Consider the following 11,753-nt stretch of genomic DNA (forward strand, 5'->3'; position numbering starts at 1 on the left):
CTTTGCAGCTACTGCACTGGACAGTGTAGATAATATAAAACATTGTCATCATCAAAGAATGTTCCATCGGACGAAGCTGACCTAGACCCTTAGAATTAAAGGAAACATATTTCTGCTTCTAACCTGGCCTACAGACATCCTCTCTACATCTCCTATATCACCACTCCCTACACCACCACTCCCCCCACCCCCATTCCCGCCCAGATCTGAGCACCATCAGTGCCCACATCTGCCTTCCTAGGTTTTCTGGTCTACGGGGAGTAATGCTGTCTCTTTCCTTCGTTTTGACCCCCCAGTGCCCAGGGTAATAAGTATTTGTTGAAATAATGAGCCCTCGATTAGCTTATGTTAAATGCTGAGGCCCAAAAGGTGAATTAAGTGACAGAACAGAAGAGATCCCTGCTTCCCCTCTTTTCTCACCTCCCTACTCCCTTCTCTGCATTCCCTTTTCTGGCGCCCCCCACCAACACCCCAAAGCAGTACGTTAGAGGCAGTGCCCCCCCCCCACAGAAGTTCCGGTCCCCAACCTACACGGACTCCAAGGAGGTCTGTGTTCCGGTTCTCAAACCGATCTAACTTGTTCACATGATAATTTTCTGTCTTCCTTCTCCGTTGGCTGCCCCGCACCTTAGTAGGTACTCAACAAGTGTCTGTCGAATGGTTGGAGGAACCGGTGCACGGATGGATGGATAGACGGATGGACGGCTCCGTGTCCCCGCGTCTGCCACACGGACTGCGGGAGAAGCCACCCTCAGCGCGCTTACGGGGAAAGCCCCAGGCCCCAGCCCAAGGGCCCGCTGGAGCGCGGAAAGCTCGGCCCGCGGGCCGGGAGTCGGGCGGGGCTTGGCCCTTGGGGGTGTGTCCTCCCGGGCCCCGGCGCCCGCGGCCAGAGAGGCTCACAGCCACCGCTGCAGGGCCCGGGCGGCCGTAGAGGACGCGCGGCGACGAGCATGGAGCGCGAGCTGGAGGAGCTGGTGGCGCGGCCCGCGCGCCCGGCAGAGCCGCCCTTCCAGGCGCTGGTGGAGGCGGCGGGCGGCCGCGGGCAGGTGCTGCTGGTGGGCGAGCTGTGGGAGCGCGAGCAGAGCCGCGCGCTGCTGCGGGACTTCGCCCGGGCAGTGTTCCCGCCCGAGCAAGCGGCGGGCAAGCCGGGCAGCGCGGGGGCTGGGACACCAGGGGTCGGGGCACCGGAGTCGCAGAGGGCGCCCGGGACGGCGGGGGCGCGCGCCATCCGCTCGCCGCTTGTCTTCGTGCTGTGCCGCGCGTCCTCGCTGACCGCCCGGGAGCCGCGGCGCCGCCTGCGGGAGATGCTGCGGGACGTGCGCGGCCGCCGGCGGGCCGGGACGGCGCTGGTCGGGGTGCTGGTGGCTGAGGCCGGGCCCGAGGACACGGTGGCGCCGGGGTTGCGGCTCCTGGAAGCGCTGCTGCGCACAGTGTTCGGCCGCCAGGCGGGGGGCCCAGTGCAGGCGGCCGCCTATTGCCCCGGCCACCCGGCCTCCAGCGTGGCCGTCCAGGCAGCCGCCTGCAGGGCGCTACAAGCAGCCGGGTCCTCGCGACCAGGTGAGACTACAAGGCCCGGGGGCGGGGGGGTGCGGGCGGTGGGCGGCCTGGGGGTGGGGGGAGGCCCCGAAGTTGGAACTCTTTAGACCAGCTTCTCTCCCTGGGCACCACAGTAAACTGAGGCCCAGAGAGGGGAGGTGCCCAGCACTAGGTCTTCCAGCTACCGTGGATTAGGCCCTGGACCCCAGGTGCAGTCTGTTCCGGAAGGATCCAGAGAGCCTAGGGGACGCAAGGGCTTGGGAAAGCCGAGCAGACCAGCTCAAGGCAGGGAAGTTGGTGGAGAGAGGGTTGGATTGGGCTGGGAGCTGGGGGGAGGGAGAGGAGGTGAGAAAGCATCAGGAGGCCCAAGTTCCAAGGTGGGAAGGGGAATAGAACTGGGACCTGGGAGCTGGCGGTGGCAGGAGCTTCCAGGACCCTGTGCAGCTAGGGATGCGGCGGGGGAGGCTTAGCGTGGATGCCCCACCGGCTCACAGGAATAGGTGCCAAGGCTCTGAGTGTGGGGAAAGGGTGAGAGGGACTGCAGGCCCAGAATTTTCTAATCCTACTCTGGGTGTGCTCCCACTGCTGCGTTTCTCTCCACATTCTCCTGAAGCGTGGAAAGGGCAGTGAGGGCACCCAGCCTGGGTAACTACTGCCATCAGCAGAAGTGTGAGAAATCTCTTCCACCCTGGTACCGATCGGAAGGTTTTACAAGAGCTTTTCCGGGTCTCAGGATTAAAATACTGACACTAAGTACAGCTGGATCTGGCAAAGCTGAGAGAGGCAGGATTGTCCTTTGCGCTCCCAGATCCCTTCCTGCCCCCACCGTCCCTGCACTTGCTGCCATCCCAAGACCTCAAGCCTTCCATTCTTGCTAAAGTGGTAACGAACAGAGACTGTGTTCTGCTTCTCTGGGCATCGGTGTGATAACCAGAAACTGGGAGATACCAGGTTTGCGGGGGTGGGGGGGGTGCTTTTCCAGCAAGGAGATCTGGTACCTCTGATGTCCCAAATGTCCCAGACCTACCAGCTAGCTTGGCTTGCCTTAGTGAAAGCCATGCATCTCAGCCTTAGGCTCTGCCCCAGCCTCACTCCCCCGACCCCCACACCTAGTGCCTACAACCCCTTTCTGTTGAATCTGTGATAGCTAAATTTGAAACTCTATTAACAGTATTCTGAAAGACATGAAAAGCCCTGAGGTGAATTGTTATTGTGATTGTCACTGCCAGTCCTTTCACAGATCTGGCCCCACAGGGAAAAGGAAGGAATTTACACAAACAGATTTTCTGCTCCCAATGAGCTGGTATCTAGAAAATTCTGAGTTCTTAGTCTCTTAGCCCTCTCCCATTCTCCAGGAACAACTTTTAATTCCCCAGAGCCAAGTGTGTTCTGGCCTCCTCTAAGTTTTTGTACATCTTAAAGTTGCCTTGAATGAAAACCCATTTTTCCCGTCCTCCTCTTCACCTGACCAGTCCCATTTCATCATTTGGGACCAGACTTCCTCCTCCAGGAAGCTTTCCCTGACCCTCCCCACTCCCACTTGTAAATTTGCAAGTGAAATCCCAGAACTCTTAAGCACCGGATTTTGTCACTTGGTGAGTTATATCCCCATTTCCCAACACCTTGCCTGGCAAGCAGAATCCTTGCCTCCTTTTAAATATTATCACTTAAGAAATCTTAACACTTTGCAAAGGAATCATTCTTTACTGTTTAAACTTGTTTCTACTTTTATAGAAACATCCTGAACAACATGAAACCTTTCACTGATGACCAAAATTGATGAGTATAGGTATAACTCACTGTCCACTACTCTCTTCGGGGCTTTTTCAGTGGACAACACCATGGATTGCTAACACGAAGCAGTCCTGTTGCTAAGATTTTGAGAGCAACTGCATCTGGCTTTTTTTAAGTTTTCCAATCTCTTTCCTCACTGCCTGATGGCTATTCTTATACTTTTAGGTTGCCCGGTCTTGGCAATGACCTCTTACCTAGTTTATGCTTAATCCCCTGAGGACCCTGATCCTAAACCAGTGAAGGACCCAGTCTTATTAGAAGTGGGTACAAATTCAGAGTAAATAGGTCCTGCATGAGGATTTATAAACAGGATGTTCTGTGTTCCAGTTGGCCATTTTCCTGAGAGTGGGGGCTCCCAGGTGCTGAGGTGTTTTTTATAATAAGGAAACTAGACTTCTGAGCATTGCCAATCAATTAGATGAAAAATGGTAGCTTATAGTTTTAAGTATGAAAGTTTCTATGTTGAAAACTTAAAAAAAATAAGGAAACTAGACTCGACATGTAATTGATTTAGGGCGCCTGGGTGGCTCAGTTGGTTGGGCGACTGCCTTCTGCTCGAGTCATGATCCTGGAGTCCCAGGATCGGGTCCCACATTAGGCTCCCTGCTTGGCGGGGAGTCTGCTTCTCCCTCTGACCCTTCCCCCTCTCGTGTTTTCTCTCTCTCTCTCTCCCTCTCTCAAATAAATAAATAAAATTTAAAAAAATGTTATTGATTTACAGTAGTTATAAAAAACGATTAAGTCTATTCCCATTAAGAGATAGTTTGAACCAAAAATCAAGGGGAAATTTCTGCTCTTTGAGTATTTTCTTTGGTGCTGTGTCATTGTTATTAGTTTCATGGCACTTTTTTGGGGGGTCAATTTTGCAAATACAAAAACTCCACCCCACTTAGCAAAGCAGAATCTTTTTTAAAAAAATTTTAAAGATTTTATTTGTTTATTTGAGAGAGAAAAAGAGAGAGCACAAGCAAGGGGAGAGGCAGAGGGAGAAGCAGACTCCCTGCCGAGCAGGGAGCCTGACATGGGGCTCAATTCCAGGACCCTGAGACCATGACCTGAGCCAAAGCAGATGCTTAGCCAGTGGAGCTGCCCAGGAGCCCCCCAGAATCTTTGTTTTTTTAATCAAACAGTTGAAACTAGGGCAGTTGATAATTGAAGCACTTGGTTTGTTGAACAGAAAAATCTCTCAAACGTGCTTACCTGCTGCGTCTGGGACCTTGTGTTCTTTCTGGCAGCAGGACCCTGGGAGAGACCGAGCCTCCCAGCACTGCTGGCGTGCTTTTCCTGGGGTCCCTGGAGCCGGGGGAAGGATCCAGATGCCACCTCCCCCAGTGACCCAGCTCAGGGTGAGTGTGCTGCCTTCCTGACCTTCTGGACCCTGCGGGCCAGGTGCTTGGGATTATGGGGTGGGTCCTGTGCACACAGGGACCTAAGGGATAGGATTGACCGACATCCACGGAGCACTTGCCATGTGCGGGGCGTGGAGGTGAGTGATGTGAGGATGTGAGGTGTTCCTGCCGAGGGCCACAGGCACACTGACCCCCTAGTAGGGCTCTAGCCCCGTGGGTCTCCCACTAATGAATGCATCGGTGTGGTCAGGGCAGGTATCTGCGCCGTGCATGGTGGGGTGCTTGGAGCCAATGCATTTAACCTACCCCTGAGGCTCCAGAACACACGACCTTGGAGCCAGGGATTGGAGATTGTCCTAGGCAGCAAGGGGGAAACCTGGGAGAGGAAGCAGTGTGAATGAAGGCCTGCGGGCATGATGTCATTCTCAGAAAAGGGGCCCCCATTGGGAGTGCCAGGGGGTGAGGACCAGGAGACTGGGAGGGCTGAGGCTGAGGAGGAGAGCTGGGACCAAATCGGGACTCTGGACCCAAGTGTCCCACGAATAGTGAGCTGCTGGCCATTTCTGAGCAGGGCTGTCCAGATTAGGGGCATTTTGGAGAGGTGACAAGACTGTGAGGCAGGGCAAGACTAGAGGTAGAGCCAATTAGGAGGGGACTGTCTAGTCCCAGGAGGGACAAGGAGCAGCCTGGACCCAACACTGGGAGTTTGGGAAGGGAGAGGAAGGAACTCAGCCTGAAGCCTTTTCTAGTGTAGGCTTCTCAAGCCGCTAAAGAGAGAAGGGGGGAAAGACAGTTCTTTGGAGTCCCTAGGAGCACCCAGTGGGCATTGAGGCTGTTGTGAGAGCTCTAAAGTACTGGGGGAGTACATTGTAACCACCTAAATGTACATGACCCACGGCCCCAGCGTGTACTGAACAGCACAGCTCTGTTACAGAAGCAACGGGCAGTGTTTTAAAACAAACTTTTCTTGTGTCCTTTATGTTTAAAAAAATCACCAGGCGAGGTGTCAGCCTTCCCTTGGCACGTAAGAAGTGAGCACAGACTCAGTGGCTTACAACAACACCCGTTAATTCCTCACAATTTCCGTGGGTCAGGAGTTTCACAAAGCCGATCAGAGTGTCGCCCGGGCTGCATTCCTTTCCGGAGCCCGAGGCCTTCATGCTGCCGTGGGTGTGAGCAGAATTCCCTTCTCCACTGCCTTCTTAGTGGCCATCAGCTGGGGCTCTTCTCAGCCGACAGCCATCTCTCCACACGTCTCTCAACACAGCAGCTGCTCCTTCAAGAAGCAGGAGACTTTCTGGTCTCCGATAATGTCACTCAATCACAGGAGGAACCGTTCTGTTGTCCTATATGGGACCCTAATCAAGGGAGTGACGATCCCATCCTACTGACAGATGCCACCGGCAGTGGAAGGAGGCGATTACGCAGGATGGGTACACCGAGTGGTGGAAATCTTAAGGGTCATCTTAGAATTCTGCCTATCACAGGGGAAAGCTCAAAAAATTTGAGAAAGGAAAACAAGTATGAAAATCATTTGCTGAATCCCGTCACTCAAAAGTAACTATCAGCTGTATTTTGACATAGACCATTCTGTTCATCTGTCTGTCTACCTATCTATGTACCTCCTTGTGCCGTTTAAATTGTAATAAATACGCTTCTATATAATATATGAATTATCAGCCAAATGCATCAGGTATTCAAAGCATTCCGTTGCAAAAATGTTAACTTCAGTCTCTCCATCGTCAGTGTGGATATTTCTGGAAATCAAAGGGAAAAAATAATAAACCAAAGGAATCAGAAACAATTTTACATAAATCTTGGATAACTCCCCTCTCTGTAGGATGTAACAATTTCTTTAAAATTTTATTTATTTAAATAATCTCTACACCCCCCCATGAGGCTCAAACCCATGACCCTAAGATCAGGAGTTGTGTGCACAGAATGCCTGGGTGTCTCAGTAAGTTAAGTGTCTGCCTTCTGGGGCTCAGATCCCATGATCAAGTCCAGTATCAAGCTCCTTGTTTAACAGAGAGCCTGCCTCTCCCTCTGCCTGCTGCACCCCTTGCTTCTGCTCCCCCATCAACGAATAAATAAATAAGATCTTAAAAAATAATAATAAAGTTGCATGCTCTTAGGACTGAGCCAACCAGGCATCCCTATAGCATATAACAAATTAATCTCAAGTAGAAGTGAATGTATTAAAATGAAAATTGCATTCATGGACTATGTGTATGCATTTATAACTTACACAGTAAATATGGAATTAGACAGACATTCATACATACTGTTTTGGAATCTGCTTCCTTCACAGCAACGTATTGTCAGTGTGCAATATTCCACAGCAGTAATTACCTATCAGTAACATCTTGTCTCTTTCAGGGGAATGGTGGGTAATTGTAGATTCACATGCGGTTGTAAGAAATCATACAAAGAGATCCTGTGTACACTTGGCCCAGTTTCCCACACTGGTAGCATCTTGCAGAACTATAGGATGGTATCACAACTGGGATATTGACATTGAAACAATCCACAGATCTTATTAAGAGTCCCTCAGTGTTACTTGTGTGTGTGTGTGTGTGTGTGTGTGTGTGTGTGTGTGTGTAGTTCTATGGAATTTTATGCATCTTTTTTTAAAGATTTTATTTATTTGAGCAAGAGACTGCATGAGCAGGAGCTCAGGGCAGAGGGAGAGGGAGAAGCAGACTCTGTGCTCAACGGGGATGATGCATCATTTTTAATGCCAGAATCTCATCATATGGGTGAGCCATGGTGAACTCAACCAGTCCCTTCTTTGGACATCACATTAGGTTAGGATGCTTTTGGCTACAGGGAGAGAAACCATGGCTCAAGCTGGCATAGCAAGGGCATTCAGTATCTCACCTAAACGATAGTCTAGAGGTAGAGTCAGCTTCAGAGCTGGTCAATTCCAGGGCCCAGTGACCCCACTGAGTACCTAGGTCCTTTCCTTCTCTCTGCTGAGCCACCCTCTGTGTCATTTCATCCCAAGATGGTAGTTCCACTAATTATTCCTAATTATTTCCTTAGGATAAAATCCTAGAAGTGGAATTGCTGGGTCAAAGGGTATGTACATTTTTAAGGGTCTCGATACGTATTTTACTGTGGTTTTTAAGTAGATATTACTGGGGCCGACTTCCTCCCTTTCACTCCTAGCTTACTCACTCCTAAACTTGACCTTCTGATTGTGTGATTCCGTCTCTTGTGTTCCAGATCACCTCCAGGACACTGAGGAGGAGCTGGCCCTGACAGCCATATGTCCCAACGGAGACTGTGAGGACCCCAGGAAGGGGTCGAGAGCCTGTGACGGACTTGTCCCTGCTCCTGCTGACCCCGCTGTAGACTCAAGATGAAGGCTGGACCACCGGGCCACCCGCGCTCTTAACCGGCACACTGGGGACTGGCTCCTTCTCACTGAGCCCCCTTGCTTCCGTGTTGACCTTGGAATGGTGGTAACTACAAAGGCCCCACCTGTCGGTGGGGGGCTGCTGCATTGAACCAGCTAGGAAAACTTAGTTTCCTGGAACCTGCCCACCCCCACCTCACGTTTGCTCACTCCCCGATCACAGTAAGGTTATCTGGCCTTTCCGTACCTCAGTTTTTCTATGCCATTGGGACAGGTGGCTGTCTACCTTGAGGCTCTGTGGTGCTGTGGCAGCCCATGGTGTGTTTGCATGAAAATCCATCATTTCAAGTGCAACTGGAAAGAACTCTGGAACGGAAGGCATCAGATCGGGAACGGGGCCGGGGGGTGGCCTTGGACATGTCGCTGAACCTTTGGGGTTTCTGTTTCTCAAACACATGACGAGGCTCTGAGCCCAGGGGCTCTCAACCAAGAACCAGGCTGCCGTTCCAGGCAGCACTGGAAAGGTGTGTGTTTGAGTGTGAGAGTGAGTGTGTGTGTGTGTGTGTGTGTGTGTGTGTGTGTGTGTGTTGTGCAGGAGTTACTGTGACTATGCGGTACCCCGGCACTTAGTGAGTTTCTCACAACCTACGGTACAATCTCTAACAGTAAAGATTTATTCCACCAAAATTGCCCATTGTGGCTCCTTTGAGAAACTGAGTGAGCCAGTCCCTTCTCCCTGTGAAATTCTACGAGTACCCCACCCCCAGAAGAGAGGGTTGGGCTTCCTGAGACCTTGGCTCCCAGAGCAAAGCCAACATAAAGATTGTACTGCTGCCCTGGGGGCCTGTTGGGTCAGAGCAAAGACAGCCACCTGCTTTGCATGCCCTCTTTCTTCCTCCTGTTGATGTTGACTTTCTGTGCCAAATCCTTTGAGAATAAGGATGCTGGGAACTGCCCATGACACCACACAAGAAAGATAGGAGTGTGCATTACAAGGACATGGGACTTTCTCTCCATTTCAGGCCCTTGTCCAAGGTCAAAGCAGACCCAGCCCAGAGGTGCCAAGTTCCTGAATCCCTTTTTTCTCTGTTTACGAGTCAGACAGGGTTGATGATGATGTTCCCTTCAAAGCCAGGAAAGCCATCTCTTCACTCGTAGAAGGAACTCTGCATTACCTCCCTTGCCTTCCTCGCCTGCCCCTGGAGAAATGCAGTCTTTGGAATGGGAAAGAACAGCTCCTGATTTGCCCTGGTAGGAAGCACTGTCTAAGGGAAACAGCTAAACTCATTCATTTGTGCATGATTTGCTCTGCAGACGTGCAGCGGAGCTATCTGCCCAGGGTTCTACAAGGTTCTGCATAGCTTCCAGTAGTTACTTTGGCTTTCATGTCTGGTACCAAAATGTGGAATTGGAAACCTGTGGCTGAGGGGCTGTGTGATATCAAGGTGGGGTCCCTCCTGGCTCTAGGCCTCAATTTATTCTTCATACTAAGCAGCCTAATTCTATCCCTTCTCTGCCTCATGGGAATAGCGTGAGGGCAGGCGGGGTGACCTCTTATTTGGGGTTGGTTAGCAGCAGGTGTCATTTTAATAATGCAAGGCTGTCTCACCAATACGTAGACCCAGCTGACCTCCTTCTACACAAGAATGAACTCAATGGATTACCGTAGATTTTGTTTTGAAATGGGGAGACTGGTATTTTCAAAGCTGCTATATTTTTCTATTTCTCTGATAATTTCTTTGCAATAATTGGGTTCGAGTTGTATTATTTGATTGGGGGGGAGCCTTTATTAAGGTGGGAAATTACCTAAGGCAGAAGTTACAAGGCACAGCCTCTGCTGTGTTTAAAAGCCTTTTGTATTTGTTGCCAATATTGGAAACTTGAGAAATTGCACACAAAAAATGTAGCTTGCTGGGTAGAGGACAGGGCATGCCATCACATCCACTTCGCTGCAACCCCCCCTCCCCTGGGTAGAGCCCCCCTCCTTCCCATCTAATCTGCCTCTCTACTTCACTCGTACGTGCCACCTGCCTGGTCCTGGTGAACATTCAAGTTCGCATACCTGTGGGGTAAAGAGTGTTCTACGTATAACTTTTTCATTATTTTCAGTATCTCTGGGGACTAGCTGAAGACAGAAGGTCTTTCCTGAGGTTCGTGTTCTACTTCCCAACCGGGAAACACCGGACTGGACTGAGAGCCTTCAGGGCCCACGTTGGGTTTCTCAACATGTGGCTACACATGATCTTTTTAGGAATAATCTAGTTGGTATTTTTCTAGCAGACACAAGAGTTAGGTGCTGGAAGGGATGACCTTGGTGGTAGGTCTCTTCCCTGAGGACTCTTACAAAGCCCGAAGATTGTGGTGGGTCTGTCTGGGAATAGAGGCCCCGAATGGGGTCAGTGGTACTGGGAGCCATTGGCGGGGGTCTCCAGCCAAGTCACACTCTGGGCTGGTGGGTATTAATCCTTTTAATATGGGAGTAGTTGTGCTGCTTCTGACTTGAATCAATAATTCTTTCTATCTAATAAAACCGAACAGTACCTCATGGCTATCTAATCAAAATCAGAATGGATCTTCGCATTTGTTCTCAAAGCATTGCTCACAGGGGCCCATGGGAGCAGGGAGCCTGGGCAAAAGGTGGGAAACCTCTGGAATAGTTTGGCCTGAAAGACTTCCAGTCCTGCCCTGGGGAAACATCTCTACAACCCTGTCAGCTGGAATTGGAAAAACATGTAGCCGGAAAGTAAATGTTTGAAAAGAGATGGTTTTCAAAGATAGCATTTTGCTTGGGGCTCACCCAAATGTGTGCGTTCGTTTGCACCTACGAGCATGTTTAACGAGGCAAGATGGCCTGCCTCAGCCCCGGAGAGCCCTGTATAATATTTGTGTGACGGTTTCTCTCCTCTCGAAGTATTTGTCTCCAAGACTTACCATGCAAGAGGACTCCTTCAGTCGTCAAACCAAAAACAGGGCAAACCTGCAAAGGGGCCGGGATCCAAGGCCCCCAAACACCTGTGTGTTCTCAACAAGCTCCCCTCTTATCCCAGCCAGAGAACCCAGGACTCAAGCTCACGGGAAAAGGTGACGACAGCCATGTTAACCTGATATGAAGCCATATGCTTCAAAGTGTAACAGCTCCTCACTGTGGGGCTGGCTCCCTGAGCTCGTGAGGCCTGCACTTTGTCCTGTTTGGACGGCAAACATAAACAGCACAGTGGGGAGAGAGTCTTTTGTTTCATACCCGAGGGCTGCACAACCCCCTTCTGACCCGGTCTTGTGCGTTAGTGGATCAAGGATTGAAACAGGCTGTCGCTTGTGTAATCTTTGAGTTCAAAGGAAGTGAGGCGCAAGGCAGGGTGGCTGACCAGCATTGTACACGAATTCTTCAGATGCCTTTGCCCCCCAAGCCAGAGCCCTTGGGTTATGTTATACTTGGGGCTGCTGAACTGGGAGCAGAAACAGAGGCTACCCACGGGGATATGCCCTGGTTCACAGAGATCCCAAAGAGAGCAAGGTGTGGAATGGCTCAGGTCCAGAGTTGGCCCAGGCCCTGGGGCCTCTGCGGGTCCAGGGCTTTGGCAAAGCCCTGTCTGACTTCCTCCCTGAGCTCCCTGAGCTCCCCAGCCAGGGCTCCTGCTGCAAGGGCAGACCCACACCTGACTGGTGAAGTTCAGAGACCCTCAGGTAGGAGTTCACATGGTAAATCTTAAGTC

At 51.1% G+C, this 11,753-nt stretch overlaps 1 protein-coding gene across 1 annotated transcript; it reads left to right on the forward strand.

Annotated features, from left to right (window-relative positions):
* Positions 1 to 950: 950 nt before the first annotated feature.
* LOC111141581 (chromosome unknown C2orf72 homolog) lies at positions 951 to 8,047 on the forward strand. The gene is made up of 4 exons (XM_022494283.1): positions 951 to 1,557; positions 1,752 to 1,754; positions 4,566 to 4,676; positions 7,908 to 8,047. Exons 1-4 carry the CDS (start codon positions 951 to 953, stop codon positions 8,045 to 8,047), a joined length of 861 nt encoding a protein of 286 aa, XP_022349991.1.
* The last annotated feature ends 3,706 nt before the right edge of the window (positions 8,048 to 11,753 follow it).

The sequence above is a fragment of the Enhydra lutris genome, unplaced genomic scaffold (assembly GCF_002288905.1).
Source record: "Enhydra lutris kenyoni isolate GAN:26980312 unplaced genomic scaffold, ASM228890v2 scaffoldscaffold1, whole genome shotgun sequence".
Lineage (NCBI taxonomy): Eukaryota > Metazoa > Chordata > Mammalia > Carnivora > Mustelidae > Enhydra > Enhydra lutris.

Bases quoted from the DNA above. Each gene is read 5' to 3' on its own strand.
- LOC111141581 (XM_022494283.1), top strand. From the start codon at position 951: ATGGAGCGCGAGCTGGAGGAGCTGGTGGCGCGGCCCGCGCGCCCGGCA. The intron at 4,677-7,907 runs GTGAGTGTGCTG...CTTGTGTTCCAG, and splicing joins CCCCAGTGACCCAGCTCAGG to ATCACCTCCAGGACACTGAG.